This window comes from Lissotriton vulgaris, chromosome 1_1 (assembly GCF_964263255.1).
Source record: "Lissotriton vulgaris chromosome 1_1, aLisVul1.2, whole genome shotgun sequence".
Lineage (NCBI taxonomy): Eukaryota > Metazoa > Chordata > Amphibia > Caudata > Salamandridae > Lissotriton > Lissotriton vulgaris.
The window spans coordinates 155,887,156-155,902,088 of record NC_141685.1 but is presented as its reverse complement, the minus strand read 5'-3'; the positions used below and the strand labels follow the sequence as shown (position 1 = coordinate 155,902,088).

The 14,933-nt window shown below is 53.9% G+C and overlaps 1 protein-coding gene and 1 long non-coding RNA gene across 3 annotated transcripts in view; both read left to right on the top strand.

Moving 5' to 3' along the window:
- LOC147737922 (uncharacterized) overlaps nucleotides 1-14,933 on the top strand; it is a 288,729-nt gene that overhangs the window by 114,271 nt on the left and 159,525 nt on the right. The window lies entirely within an intron of this gene.
- Nucleotides 4,604-14,933, top strand: part of LOC147737923 (uncharacterized) — a 40,755-nt gene continuing 30,425 nt past the window's right edge. Inside the window, exon 1 of the mRNA XM_086956581.1 lies at nucleotides 4,604-4,927. Coding sequence (XP_086812707.1) covers nucleotides 4,604-4,927 — 324 coding nt within the window. The remainder of the gene's footprint in view (nucleotides 4,928-14,933) is intronic.

Here is a 14,933-nt window from a genome sequence, read left to right as displayed (position 1 = left end):
GGCATTACAAAACAGATAGCTGTTGTCCCAAGAATGGCAATAAGGAGAATATACCTCCAGGTAAGGCTCCAACACCTCCTGTCACTGTTAGCAGTGGTCCCCCAGGTGGTGGGAGCACCCCCAAGAATTTGGGTGGGTTTACTTTTGGAGGACAGGTGGACTCTGGCCTATCCAGGTCCCCTAACTCAGATACTCTTGTCTATGAGACTGGCATGGGGTTTGCCAATTTCACAGCTTGCCCAAACACTTTGAGCAAGTATAGACAGGAGCCCCTCATCAATGGCTTGAAAGTTGAGGCCTTCAGAGACACAGGGGCTAGCATCACCATGGTGGCTGAATGTCTAGTCCCCTCAAGGCAACTTTTACCTGATGCCAAATATCAGGTGACAAACATTGATGGCATAGAATCCAATCATCCCATGGCAGTAGTCAATCTTAGCTGGGGAGGTGTCACTGGCCCAAAGAGAGTGGCAGTGTCAGCAAACTTGCCTGTAGATTGCCTACTGGGTAATGATTTGGAAATCTCAGCCTGGGCTGAGGTTGAACAGCAAACCCATTCTAGAATGGTAAATCTCCATGGAAAGGTTAGTGGGGCTGTAATGGCTACAGCCCCAATTCAAGATGTCCTTCCTGAAAAGGTTGGGAGGGCTGAGCAAACCTCAGCCCCATCTTTAGATAACTTCCCTCCTGAAGAGAGTAGCAGGGCTGTACTGATAACAGCCCATACCCAAACTGAGTCTCCTCCTGAAAAGGTTGGTGGGGCTGTGATGGCCACAGCCCAAACTCAAACTGATACCTGGGTAGTGAAGCCTGAAATGATGGATCACTCCACCCAAACAGAGAGCATTGAGGAGGAAGAGAAATCTCCCTCCCACCAGACTTTAGGAAAGGATCAGCCTCCTCAGGGAACTGATCTTACCCCTGATGAAGGAACTGTCCCAGAGGTTGTTAGGCCTGGCCTAACAGAGCCTCTGATGGCAGTGGACCCTTCTCAGGTGGGACCCAGTCTGGAGCAGGTAACCTGCCCCTCTCTACCTTGCCTTACTCAGCCCAGGGCTGCAGAGGACAAGAAGGACAGTGAGACCCAAAGGGCCCCCTGTCAAATAAAGCACCCCCATCAGCAGATTAGGGGCACCGAAACTAGTAGCCCTAGTGAGGTGCAAGCTTTAAAAACTCCTGAGGGATCCCCCTTAAAAGTAGTTAGGGACCTCCCCCAGATGGATATTGTTGGGCACAGCCAAACCTGGGACCCTAAGGGCCCAAACCTGAACTGTCCCTTCAGTAAACCAAACAGAGGGACTCAGCCTCCAGCTTTAGGTAGCCAGAGGTTGACCCTGAGAGCACAGTGCAACTCAGTCAAAGAAAGAAAGGCACACATGGTGGAGAGTGATTGGAGGAAGCTGAGCCCTACAGAGGAAACTCACTTCAGTACTCCATCCCAACACCAGCCTTTGACTTTGCAAAGACACACCACAGGTAGAGATTCCCTATGGTGGAGACCCTCAGATACCCTTAGGGTGAGGGATTGCTTAGTGGACCATGAAACAGGGGGTTACCAAGCCAGAGCTGGTACTTCCTTATATGGCCACTTAGGCAATATAGGCTTACCTGGTCAAGGATAGCCTTATCTCCTTTCGTTTGGGGGGGGGTTATGTAGGAAGGTGGATATCTGACTATGGTTACCCCCAAACTTTTTGCCTGGTGTTTAGCTGGTTTTTGACTTAGTTGGCCTGGGATCCTGCTATTCAGGGCCCCAGGCTGATTGCTCTCTCCTTAAAATGGACTCCATGTACCTTAGGTGCATAACACAATTGGAATTGGTTCACCTTATAGGCCCCTGTAACAGTGTACCATAGGTACCCAGGGCATAGGTGTAGCCAAGGCCTGCCAGGGGCTGCAGCATGTATTGTGCCACCCCTGGCCTGGCCTCCATATTTGACACAACTGGCTGATCACTCAGCTGGGGTAAGTTGGTGTAATCACCTCTTACTTAGGTACAGTATGCCTGTGCCTAACCCTAAACTGGACACATATGTTCCTATCAGCCACTCCTATGGAAGGCCTCATCAATCCTGGAGGCAGAGTGCTTGGAAATATGTGAGATGGTGCTCTGGCATGAGCTGAGCCTGTCTGCAGCTGTCGGGAACAACTCCCTAAGCTGTTCCGGGATATTGCCATACCATATACTCTTAAGTGCATTATAATCCTCGCGGTTAAATGCTATCTTTGGTTTGGCTTTATCAAAACATGTCGAGTAAGGTGTCATACGAATTGGAATACTATCCCCTCGCCAATTCTGGCGACGGGGATAGCATTCCACCCTCCTAGAGGGACACGACATGTGTGTAGCCTTAACCCCGGTTAAAGTTAAACAGAGCCTCAGCTTCACAAAATGGACGCTGCCACCACAGACACAAGTCTGGCCTCCTGCTGCTGACCGAAACTCGGCAGATGGTGGCCTGGACAAAGGGTTTCCTGCCTTGGGAGGTGCGAGCACCACCCCAGACAGGATTTTGTGTATTGGGTAGGACAGGGCTGAATAGAATCAGACATGCCCGGGGCACACAAGGTGTCCCCGTGCATAGGCCAGCCCAAACCGGTTCTGGGGCCTTCCAGCCCCAGTCCTGGCGCGGAGCTGGACAAAGGAAAGGGGGTGTAACCGCCCCCCTTCCTGGTTCCTCCCAGAGGAGGGACCTAGTAGGTGATCCACCCCCTAGATTGGAATAAGAGGGGGAGCAGTGCCATTGCACAGCAGATCATCCCGAAATCAACTTAAACTAAGAAGAAGACTGGACTTCGACATTCTGCTGCACAGAAGACTGAAGAAGAATCTCCCTTGTGGCCAAGGAGTGACCACCCTGTGAACACAGGTACCAACCAGCAACTCGACGTCTGCTTTGCCGCCGCCTCCCGCCGGAGCCCGAGCCCAGAGCCCGACAAGAACCAGATTCCCAGACCTCTCAGAGCCCGATCCACAGTCCCTGCAAAGAAGGGACCCGTGGAGGCATCGAGTGACGTGGGACCGGACCTCTTGGAAGACACTCGTAAAGCTGACTGCGCAGCTTCTGAGGCATCCTCGACGTTGTGCTTTGGGGACTGAGAACCCCCACCACCGAGCAGCCCTTGCACCGAAGATCAGCCCCCCAGCATCTCCACGATCTGCGTGGGGCCCTTTTGCACTGTGCCACTCGACGCGCCATCCCGGCCACTAGCCACGCGGCCAGCGGCCATCTTGGCGACGAACCCGAAGATTTAAACAGCAGGTCTGGTTGCTCCAGACCTACCCAAGCTCCTGTAAAAAGGAGCACCCGCTCTGACCTTGCTGGTCCGAGTGAACAGCATCTTTCGACTTCTGCGTGGCTTGCATTTGCCAAGGCCTGTTTGCTCCGATCAGGTCGCCGACACCGCCAACAGCGAGAAGCCTACGTGGGACAGCTCGTGACCGACTCCTGGACGTCCTCGACCCCGGGTATCCACGTGGCTGCGGAAAGAAGCTACCCGACAACGCCTGTTTGCACCCGACATCACCTGGTTCCACTCTGGTTCCACGGCAGTCACTGGCTAGTGACTTTGAACACTGTCCCCTCTGCTTTCAGGTCTTCACATCTACAGATCCACCCTTGGATCCACCGGAACTCTTCTCATCGAGCCGCCTGCAGCATCTCCTGCTCCAAGCACCATCGACCAGCGTGACGAAACCCGACACATCTTCGACCCTGTGCACCCGCTTCCTGTGGGTGAGGTAACTCAGCTCCGCCGGTGCTCCTGCACTGGTACACATCCCAAGGGCCTGTGTTTTAAGTTTCAGCTCCGTAGGTCACTCGGAAGGTTCCTAACTTTCTAACTTTGTGCTTTTTACGCACCATAGACTTTGTATTGTAAAGTGCGTGCACTTTGAACACTGCACCCGAGTCCCGTGGGCCTTTCCCGACTTAGTTAACTCCAGTCTCGAATAGCTCCAGCGATTCCCAAGGCCCTAGGCCTCTTCACTTCCCTCCTGGTATCTCTTATACCACTTATTTAGTATATGGTTTAGGTGGCCCCTAGGGCTCATCCATATTGTGCAACTTTTGTGTATTTTAAACTGTCTTGTGATTTAACGCTTGTGCTTCTGTGCTCATAAAGAGTCCAGGGGATTTTAATAGTTAATAAATCAATATATATTTTCAATATATATCTGTGTGGTGTCCCTTTCATTTGGTATTCAAGGGGGTTGTGTATGGTATAACAGCTGGCTTCACATGCCTTTCAGAGTTTAGCCTAAGACTGCTTTGTCCACGTTACCACTAGGATAACTGGTCTACAAGGTTGAATTACAACCATCATCATAAGGGTTGCTTGGCATGGTACAAAGTGATCACTAGAACTAGTGAGCATTATATACCAGGCCAACTTCTCACACCACCTCAAAAGTGCGTTCCTCGCAAAGACGTCGGTTCCACCGCCTCTGCCTGCCCTGGCTTCGAACCCCGTGGAATCCGTTGCCCCGGACTCTCCGTCGCCTGATGGGTGTTCACCAGCAGATTCGGACGATGAAGAATGGTCTTCACGGTCATGGCGTCCAGCCAGTTTAACTGCCTAGGTGCCTCAGGATTCCTCGGGCATGCTGGATCCAGATGAAATTGTTCATCCACTTTCGGCGGCCTGGACTCCGGGGGACAAGGTGGCTAAGTTTGTGGCAGGTCGCCTCCGCAAGCCCTTGGAGAAGGATGCTTGGAGTTGCTTGAGAGCCGAGTGTCCTCGTCCAACTTTGGAGGGGACGGTGGCCCATACTCCGGAGCTTGACTCCAAAATGGCCACCTTCATGTCAAAGTTTACAAAGGATCCCCGTAATGGTATAGACCGCTCCTGGCGTTCCTATCAGGACAAGCTACTAGACGCGGTGGGGCCCATGACGAAGATCCTAGATATGGCAGAGGAGACAAAGGTAACTGGTTCCACCATATCCCCAGAGGTTTTGATGAACTGGGCTCAGCGGCGATTATCTTTTTGGGTAACGCCAATTGTGCTCTGTCAACTGAACGTAGGCGTTCACTCCTGATAAAGCTTGACCCTAAACTGGTTGACTTGGCCTCTTCAAAGGCTGGTGCGGTGGCGCAAGAGGGCCTTTTGGAGATCCTTTTGTGAAGGATCTTGGGAAATTTGTGGCCACTTTCACTAGTTTAGACAAAGCCCAATCCAACATTAACATTAAGCGGGTCCTTCAGTCTCGTTTTTCCAATGGGGCCGGTCGTGGTAGGGGCCGAGCGACCGGCCATTGCGGACAACACAATCCCAGAAGGGGACAAGGCTCCGAGTGGGGTCAGTATAATACTACCGCCAATTTCATCAACTTCTGTCAGACAAGAGGACAGAGATCCCGTGGCCGTGGAGGATACTGGAACAAAGCAGGCAGTCCTGCACCCAGCGGTAAGTCTGATTTCCCCTTCTCAGGTCCGTATTGGGGGTCGGTTAGCGGCCTTTCAGGAGGTTACAAGTGATGCTTGGGTCTTACAGACAGTTCGGGGTTTCCACAGCGTGTTTTACGATTCACCCGCCAGACAAAACTTCCTTGTCCCATCAGTTCAGGGATTGGATGGCGAGGCTGGACCTCAAAGATGCCTACCTGGCCATCCCAAACCACCCTCCACACCGCTGGTTTCTTCAATTCCAATGGAGGCAGCAGGTTTACGAATTCACCGTCCTTCCGTTCGGGCTGTTCTCCGAGCCCTGGTGCTTCACAAAGGTCCTCCATCCCACAGTGGAATTCCTTCGGAGTCAGGGTGTTCGGATGATTGTTTACTTGGACGACATTGTGGCGCAATGCCCTCAGAAGCTGGCTGCTCAGGTGCGGCAGATGGTCTCTCTCCTGCAAAACTTGGGGTTCATTATCAATGGGGACAAGTCAGTCCTCTCCCCAACGTAGAACATAGTCTTCTTGGGTTTTGTGGTGGATTCAGTCCATGCGTCTCTAAGCCTTCCTTCTTGGAAGATGACCAAGATTCAACATCTATTGCGTCAAACCATCTCAAAATCCCACTCCTCCCTCCGCCAGATTGCCCGAGTGGTGGGGCTCCTTTCCTCGCCCATCCAGGCAATCTTTCCGGGGCCTCTGCACTACAGGGCATTGCAACGCCTGAAGATGCATCACCTCAGGAGAGGCTTGTCATACGATCAGTCGGTTCCTTTGACGGATGAGGTCAAATAGGAGATGGCCTGGTGGATTTCCCATATGGACGCCTGGAATGGCAGGGCAATTTTCGGGTCCATCCCCGACATTGTCAGAGAGTCCGACGCCAGCAGGTCGGGTTGAGGAGCCTGCTGCAGCGATTTTTCTACTGGAGGCACTTGGTCGTTAGACGAGCAAGAGCTCCATATCAACTGCCTGGAGCTTTTCGGGGGCTCTTTCGCAGTTCAATGTTGAACTACTTTGATTGTTTTCTTATTGTGTAATGCCATTGCTGATGTAAAGCACTCTGATACCCTTGGGTGGAGCTAGTGCTATATAAAACCTTCAAAATAAAATTTTAAAAAAGGGCGACCAACCACCTAAAAATCGGAGAATCCAGCTTCCACTGGCTGGAGTCCCGCAAATGACGGGAATGCCAGTCTGCCACCTGGTTGGCTTGACCCGGCAGGTACTCCGCCGTCACCAAAATGTGGTGAGCCAGACAAAAACTCCAAAACACCTTCGCCAAGTTCGCCAGGGTTTGAAAGTGAGGACCGCCCAGATGGTTGATGTAATCCACCGCAGAGACGTTGTCCATTCTGAGGAGGACACATGAGCAAACTCTGTCCTTGGTGACCACATACAAAATACAGATAATAATATAGGCAAAACAATAATGATTAAAGGCACAGAATAAGTAGGGATAGAGCAGCGAGTTGCAGGAACCTGAATGTAATTGTAGAGGAACATTTATATGATGTAGTGAGGATTCAACGGACATAGTAAGTCCAGGAGGTAAAGGGAGGGGGAGGGGAGGTGACTAAAGGAAAAAGGGAGGGGTGAGATGAGGGAAGGGGGACAAGACTAAGGAGGGAGGAGGAGAGGTTGTCAGGAAGGAGATCAGGGATTTAGTTTTCCCAGAATGTGGTGAGTAGATGAATTTTCAGGTCTTTTTTGAATCTGGGGTAGGAGGGGTTGCATCGAAGGTCTTTGGGTAGGGCATTCCAAATGGCTGGGGCCTTACCTAAGAAGGAGTGGGATTTGGAGGCAGCTTTTTTGAGTAGGGGGGGAATGAGAAGGAGAGTGTTGGAGCTTCTCAGTGTTTGGGTACAGCCAGCTTTTTTAAGTTTATTTGAGAGGTAGGCTGGGGTCTTCTGGAAAAGGGCTTTGTGAGTTATGCGGGCAATTTTGCAGGAGGATCTGCCTTCAGTGGGGAGCCACTTTTGGGACTTGAGGGCAGGGGAGATGTGGTCCATGCATTTACAGTTTGTTGTTAACCTGGCGTCTAGGTTGAGAACGGATTTGAAGGGGGCCAGGTGGATTTTGGGGGTGCCAGAGAGAAGGGCATTACCATAGTCTATTTTGGATAGTACAAGAGTCTGGATAATTAATTTGAAGTCTTACAGCTGGGATAAAAGGTTTGATTTTTTTGAGATGGCAGAGAGTGAGGAGAGCACTTTTTGCAGAGTTCTTGATGTGGGAGTTAAGTGCGAGTTTATTGTTGACAGTGATGCCTAGTGATTTAATCGAGTCGGCGAGGGAGAGAGAGCAGTTTAGCGCATTAAGGTCGGCGATCCATGTTTGGATTGGGAGTGGGTTGTTTTTGGGAGAGAGAGGGTGATCTCAGTTTTTTTAGGGTTGAGTTTCAGATGATTGATGTGGAACCAGGTTTGGATCTTGTTTAAGGCTGAGTTAAGGTGTAGGATATCCGCATGGGATTTAATTTTATAGTACAGTTGGGTGTCATCGGCATATAGGTGGTAGTTGATTTTTTCTTGTTTGAGTATCCGGGTAAGGGGTTCCATAAAGAGAGCGGGAGAGAGGATGGATCCTTTAGGGACGCCAAGGGAGACAGAGGTTAGGTTAGAGAGGCAGTTTTGAATTTTAATTTTTTTGTGTTCTATGTTAAAAGTAGGAAGTGAATCAGTTAAGGACCGTGCCACTGAGGCCGAAGCGGTTTTTGAGTGTGCTTAGTAGGGTTGGGTGGTAAACAGTGTCAAATGCCGCAGAAAGGTCAAGAAGGATGAGTAGGTAGGTATCACCCTTATCCAGGGCTAGGTGAATATCATGGACTATGTTGAAGGGGGCGTGGCTTGGATGCCGAGGAGGTAGGCAGCGTGAGCTCGGAGCTCCGTGCCCGATCCCGGAAAATATCCTGAAAATCTGATCGGACCCCGAGGTAACCGATACCATCCGGTACTGGAAGGTACTGCGGAGGGTCCGGGGCCCACGGAGGACGACACCGAGCCATCCCACAGCAGTGTTTCGACTTTGAAAGTTGGACCCAGGCGAGAAGTCGCGGACCCCAAAATGGCGGCGAGGGCATGAGATCGGACTCGACGGAGGCATCTGCCCAGAAACCCGCTGAGGACTGCTCCCTGACAAATCAGAGGTGTTGGCGGCCGCGTCGCGCCTCTCCCCGGGTGCCGAGTGGACTTTGGGCGCACCCTCAGACGGTGGCTGAGGACCGCCCCCTGGTAGGGGCGACGACAGTGCGGCAGTGACCCAGTGACGAGAGCCCCGGGCCCCTGGCACGTCTGGCGCTGGCCGGGCTGCGATCGCTCAGTGTTTCCTGCTTCTTGGTGCCAATCTGGGCCCGGGTACCCTGCCGGAGGACGAAACCCGACGGCACTCGGAGGGCGGCCAGGAACATACTCGGAGACCACCACCCAAATCGGCCCAGATGGGGAAGACGAAGGGGAAGGGAGATGGCGCGACCGATACTGAGGCTGCGGAGGGAGCGGAACGAGACCAAGCGGCATTGCAGCGGATGCAGGATCGTATCCTGGAGGCCATCGCCACCACGAAGGACGCCCTGCAACAAGATATAGCTCAGGTGGCGACGGGCTTGGGCCTCCTGAAGGCCGACCACGACAAACTTAAAGACAGGGTGAAATCCGTGGAGATCACGGTTAAGGAATTAGCCCCGGGCCAAGAAACGATGAAGGCCCAGATGGCAGACGTGATGGACCGCCTGAAGGTGCTGGAAAGGAGGGCCGAGGATGCCGAAAACAGAAACAGGCGCAACAACGTACGCCTAGTGGGCCTGCCGGAAAAAATTGAAGGCGACGACATGGTGGGCTACCTTGATAACTGGCTGCGGACGGAGGTGGCACCAGAAGGTCTGTCCCCCTTCTTCTCCCTGGAACGGGCACATAGAGTTCCAGCGCGCCCGCCAGCCTTGGGCCTTCCTCCTCGCCCGGTGGTGTTCAAGTTACTCCACTACCGGGACAGAGACTGGCTCTTACAGAGGGCGAGAGAGGCAGGGCCCTTTCAAGTGGATAACAACAGAGTCACCATGTTCCCGGACTACACATTTGAGACGCAGCGACTCCGGGCAAACTTCCTGTCCCTCAAGCGGGAGCTCCGCCAGGAAGGCATCAAGTACTCCCTGTTGTTCCCTGCCAAGCTAAGAGTGGTGGTGGATGAGAAATCATTATTCTTCACGACCTCCGCGGACGCTTGGGACTGGTGGGACACTTATAAAGCGGGAACAGACGGTGCTAAGGCCAGGGAGGAGGAAGCTAAGGTGGCGAAGCCGGTCAGGCAGTCCCAACGGATCAGGAGGAACCGCAAGAGAACCGGGAAACCATCGGTGTCGCAGACGGAGGCGGAGAGGCAGGCGGCGCTACAGGCGGTAGTGGACTTATCTAGGACCGCCAGGACTCGGTCCGGGAAGGGCACGGAATCGGAGGACCCGGGCACGGGCTCGGAGACAGGACAATCGGAACTTGGTGGAGCCCGGGGCCCTATAGTGACGCCGCAGACTTCGGAGGAGATACTGGAGGCGTGCTGAACTGGACTGGTGGAGTGAACTCGTTGGTTGGACACCGGGGCACTGGGCCCGCAGCAGTGGAACATTATTGATTGAGGTCTTGGGGAGCTGTAATGAGGGGATTGTGGGGTGGAGCGCGCGGGGCTGATTTGTTTGGAGGTTTTATCGCATTGAGCCGCGCCTTACTGGCCCATAAGGTCATCGCAGTGGGGACTGCGACCATTACCACCTTTCCTTGAGGGGTGGTCGGGAGTGTTGGTTTGGATGGGGGTACTTCCAGTTGCGGGGGGGCCTGTCCTGGGGGGGCGGGAGTTGCGAGCAGTTGGGGTTGCTCGGGGGTAGTTGTTGTTGGAGGGGTTCGGCTTCCTGTTTGGAGAGGGTGGGTGGGTGGGCCCGTGGTCGCGGGACTTATGCGGACATTGTTCTTTGCTGTATGGTCCGGTTGTGTAGGGGGGGATGGCTAGTACTGGGGCGTTGAAATGTGTGACCTGGAATGTGCGGGGTATGCAGTCCATGACGCGCAGACATAAAGTTCAGGCGTACCTCAAGCGTAGGGGGGTTCATATAGCGTTCCTGCAGGAGACACATCTTAATAAGCAGGAAGGGGCGGCTCTGCAAAGGCGCTGGAGGGGGCAGCTTTTCTACACAACATTTTCGGCTTTCGCAAGAGGGGCACTGATTTGGATACGGGCGGGGGTCCCCTTCCAGGTCTCAAAGTCATTGGTGGACCCTGAGGGCAGGTATGTGGCAGTGGAGGGGAAGCTGAGAGGCAGGGTGATATCTCTCTGTAATGTGTATGCTCCTAATGTAGACCTGCCCGCCTTCTTGTCTACCATCTCGGGCAAATTGGCGGGTTATTTGGCAGGGCCGGTCCTCTTGGGGGGGGACTTCAACTCGGTTGAGGATGTGTTACTAGATAGGTCCCATCCCCCGCTGCGCGCGTCCCCAGTGCATAGGGTCGCCAAGCGCAGGTTGGAATGGCAGGAGAGCTGGGCCCTCACGGATGCATGGAGAGCGTTGCACCCCACCGCTAGGGACTATTCCTTTCACTCGCACCTGCATGACTTGCATGTGAGGCTGGATGCGTTTCTTTGTTCGGCATGTGTGCTCCCCGCGGTGGGAGGGGCGGAATACTTGGCCAGGACGATATCAGACCACAACCCTTTGTTGATGTCTCTGGAATGGATGGTGACTGTTAACTGCGTGCCAACATGGCGCCTGCAACCTGACACCCTGGACGATTTGTTGTTCAGGGAGGCCCTGAGTGAGCGCATTGAGAGGTATTTTGAGGAGAACAGTGGCTCGGCCTCCACGAGGGCGGTTGAATGGGATGCATTCAAGGTGGTGGTGCGGGGACACTGTATTGGTCACACGGCAGGGGCTCGGAGGACTCTGTTGGATGACTTAGATAAGGCTGAGACGCGGCTGAGGGAGTTGGAGAAGAGGCGCCCGAATCACCCTGAACTGCAGGAGGGGCTTAGCGGGGCACGGGAGGGGCTGGCGGTAGAGCTGGAGCGGCTGCGCAGCTTCGACCACAAGGCGTACATGACAAGGGCGCATGCGGAAGGTGATAAGGCGGGGTCAATGTTGGCTTGGCTTGCTAACCCAATCCGGGGGGGAATGCCGATCATGGGGATCCAGGAACCAGGGGAGGAGCCCTGCCACACTCAACCCGGGATCCTGAATAAGTTTCGTGCTTATTATGAGGGGCTCTATGAGAGTGGTGGAACGGGAGGGGCGGAGGAGCTTGAGGAGTTCCTGGACGGGTTACGATTGCCGCGAGTGGAGGACTCGGAGGCAGAAGAGCTAGGCCGGCCCATCTCTCTTGGAGAAATAGGTTGTGCTGTAAAACAGATGGCTAGGAATAAGACCCCGGGCCTTGACGGACTACCGGTCGAATTTTATGGCAAATACCTAGAGTACCTTGCACCGAGGCTGTGCGAGGTGTACAACGAGGCACAGGAGAGGGGCCGACTCCCGGGCTCCATGTGCGAGGCCCTCATGATCCCGCTCTTGAAACCGGGCAGAGAGGGTGCGGCGCTGTCCTCGTATCGTCCGTTGTCTATGTTGACGACGGACTACAAGATCCTCAGTAAAATTCTGGCCAACAGACTGCTGGTACACATGACAGGCCTGGTTCACGGTGACCAGTGCGGTTTCATACCGACGCGCAACACCACTCATAACATTCGTAGACTCACGAGACTGATGGGTGCGGACTGGCCGGACGCCGTCTCCCCATTTGTCCTATCCATTGATATTGAGAAGGCATTTGACAGCCTTGAATGGGGATACTTGTATGAGGTGATGCGTCGCTTCGGGCTGGGGGACGGATATATAAAATGGACCAAGGTCCTCTACACCGAGGCGGTAGCGAGGGTTCGGGTGGGCACACTGATCTCGAGACAATACCCAATTAAGCGTGGCACTAGACAGGGCTGTTCCCTATCCCCGCTCCTATTCGCGTTGGCGATGGAACCCTTCGCTGCGGAAGCCAGACTGGGCCGCCACTACGCAGGTTTGTCATTTAGAGGGAGGCCGCACTTCATCTCCCTGTACGCAGATGACTTGCTGATGTTTTTGGCCGATGCGGGCCCCGAGCTCCAGGGGGCGCGGCAGCTACTGGGGCAGTTCGGTAGGTTGTCGGGCCTGAGGGTTAACTGGCCTAAATCATGTCTGTTTCCCCTGAGGCCGGGAGAACCGTGCCCACTCACTGCTCAGGGACTCCGATGGGAGCCGCGCTGTCTGCATTATTTGGGGGTCTATGTTTACCACGCCCCGTCCGACCTACTGGATGGCAACATCACTCGCTGTATTAACGCCCTGCGGGGGTCCATGGACTTCTGGGCAACTCTGCCGCTCTCCCTGGCTGGTAGAATTTCCCTGCTTAAAATGATAGCCCTGCCCAGGCTTTTGTACTATTTTAGGACACTACCGGTATGGGTCCCAAGCTCTGTTTTCAAACGCCTGAGGTCACTGGTCATAGCGTTCTTGTGGGGCGTGGGTAGGAGGCGCATAGCGCTCGACACGCTGTTGCGCCCCAAAGATGAAGGGGGTATGGCAGTGCCGGATTTTGAAGGGTATTACCTAGCTGCGCAGCTGCAGACGTTTACTCAGGAGGTGGCGAGAGTGTATAGAGGCCCCGAGGACGCGAGAGTAGAAGGCACCCCGCGACACGTTCTGGCATATATTACGCTGCACCAGAAACTCCGGATGGGAGACCTGACGGTCGAGGAACAGACGTTCCGGCTTTGCTGGGACCGGGCCCGTAAGCGGGCGGGTGTCCGCCTTATGTATGCCCCCGAAATTCCGCTGGGAATGGTCACTGCTCTCCCACATGGAGGTGACTGGTCGCGCTTGCTAGGATGGGAGGAGGCGGGAATACAAATGCTGGGTGACCTCTATGAAGATGGGGTGTTGCTGCCGTTTCGGGACCTGCAGGAGCGATTTGACCTTCCGAGGGGCGACTACTTGCTGCACGCAGCAGTCACGGGCGCCATGCGAGCCCACTGGGGGGAAGGGCTGCAGGAACCGGGCACCTCGATGGCCTGCCAGTATGCCATGATGGCGGCGGGAACCTTTAAGGCTGTCACGTGCCTGTACTCTAGGATGCAGCGGGAGGCCTTGCAGCCTTTGGCAGCCCTGAAGGCCAAGTGGGAGCTGGACCTCCAAGTGGAGATACCAGACACGACCTGGGGCCAGTTGCTAAGGCGGGCACGGAAGAGCCCGAGGAATGCCAGGTTCCAATTGATTCACTTTTATATCATTCACAGGGCATACCTCACCCCCGGGAAAATCCAACAGTATTTTGGGGCGACCGACGCTGCTTGCCCCAGATGTAACACAGCTGGGGCGGATTTGTGCCATATGCTGTGGGATTGCCCCTCTTTGGGAGATTATTGGCAGGAAGTTGGACGGGCCCTTAACGTCGCGACAGACAGGGATCTCCAGTTTACAAAAGCGGTTGGCATCCTTCATTGGTTCCCACACACACCTAGGAATAAGATGACTAGTAAATTTATAGATTTAGGGCTTATCCTAGCCAAGCGGGAGATCACAAGAAACTGGAAGTCCAGAGTGGGGCCCACGTATAAAAGATGGTATGGGGAATGTCTGAGATGGGCCGCGTGTGAAAGTACCCTACGATACCAGATGGCCTGGAGGTTGAATGATGAGAAGGCACTGGAAAGGGCGACTGCATGGGAGGTGATGGTGCAGGCGCTCCGGGATATGGACAATGAGGGGCAGGATGGCGAGAGCGAACTAGATGGAGCAGACCCTAACACTACACAGGAGAACACACCTTAGCGAAAGATTACTTCCTCCTGCAACACACCAGACACTTTTACACTGCTAACCCAGCACAGAGCGACCACGGGGGAGGGCGGGTAGGAGGCTGTTTTGGAGGGATGTTGGGGTACCGAAATTTGGGGAGGGGGAGGGGTGAAAATCATAAAAGCATCCCAGGGTTATTCGCTTGATGAAGCGGTCGGACAGTGTAAGGAGCTACAAGAAATGGACAGAGATAAGGTCACCCGCGCCAAGATCGAGGTGAACCCCCCGGATGGAGATCGACTGGAACACACTAAGCTTGTACATGATATGTTTATATTGCTAAGTATATTGTCTGTACGTTGATATTGGTGATGCAATAAAAATGATGTTATAAAAAAAAATGGACTATGTTGAAAAGTGCTGTTTCCGTGCTGCGCCCTTTGCGGAAGCCGACTGAAGGGGGTCGAGCAGGTTAAACGCATCAATGTGTTTGTCCAGTTGGAGGAGGGCACAATTTTCCAGGGCTCTGGAGAGGAGGGGAAGGTTGGAGATAGGGCGGAGATTTTTAGGGTCGTTGAGGTCAGCTTTGAGATTTTTGGGGATGGGAGTGATTCGCCCGAGTTGAAGGGAGATGGGTACATTCCCTGTTGAAAGGGAGGCGTTGATGATGTTGGTCCAGTAGGGGACGATGACATGTTTGAAATCTTGGATGAGTGCGGAAGGGAGAGGATCTTT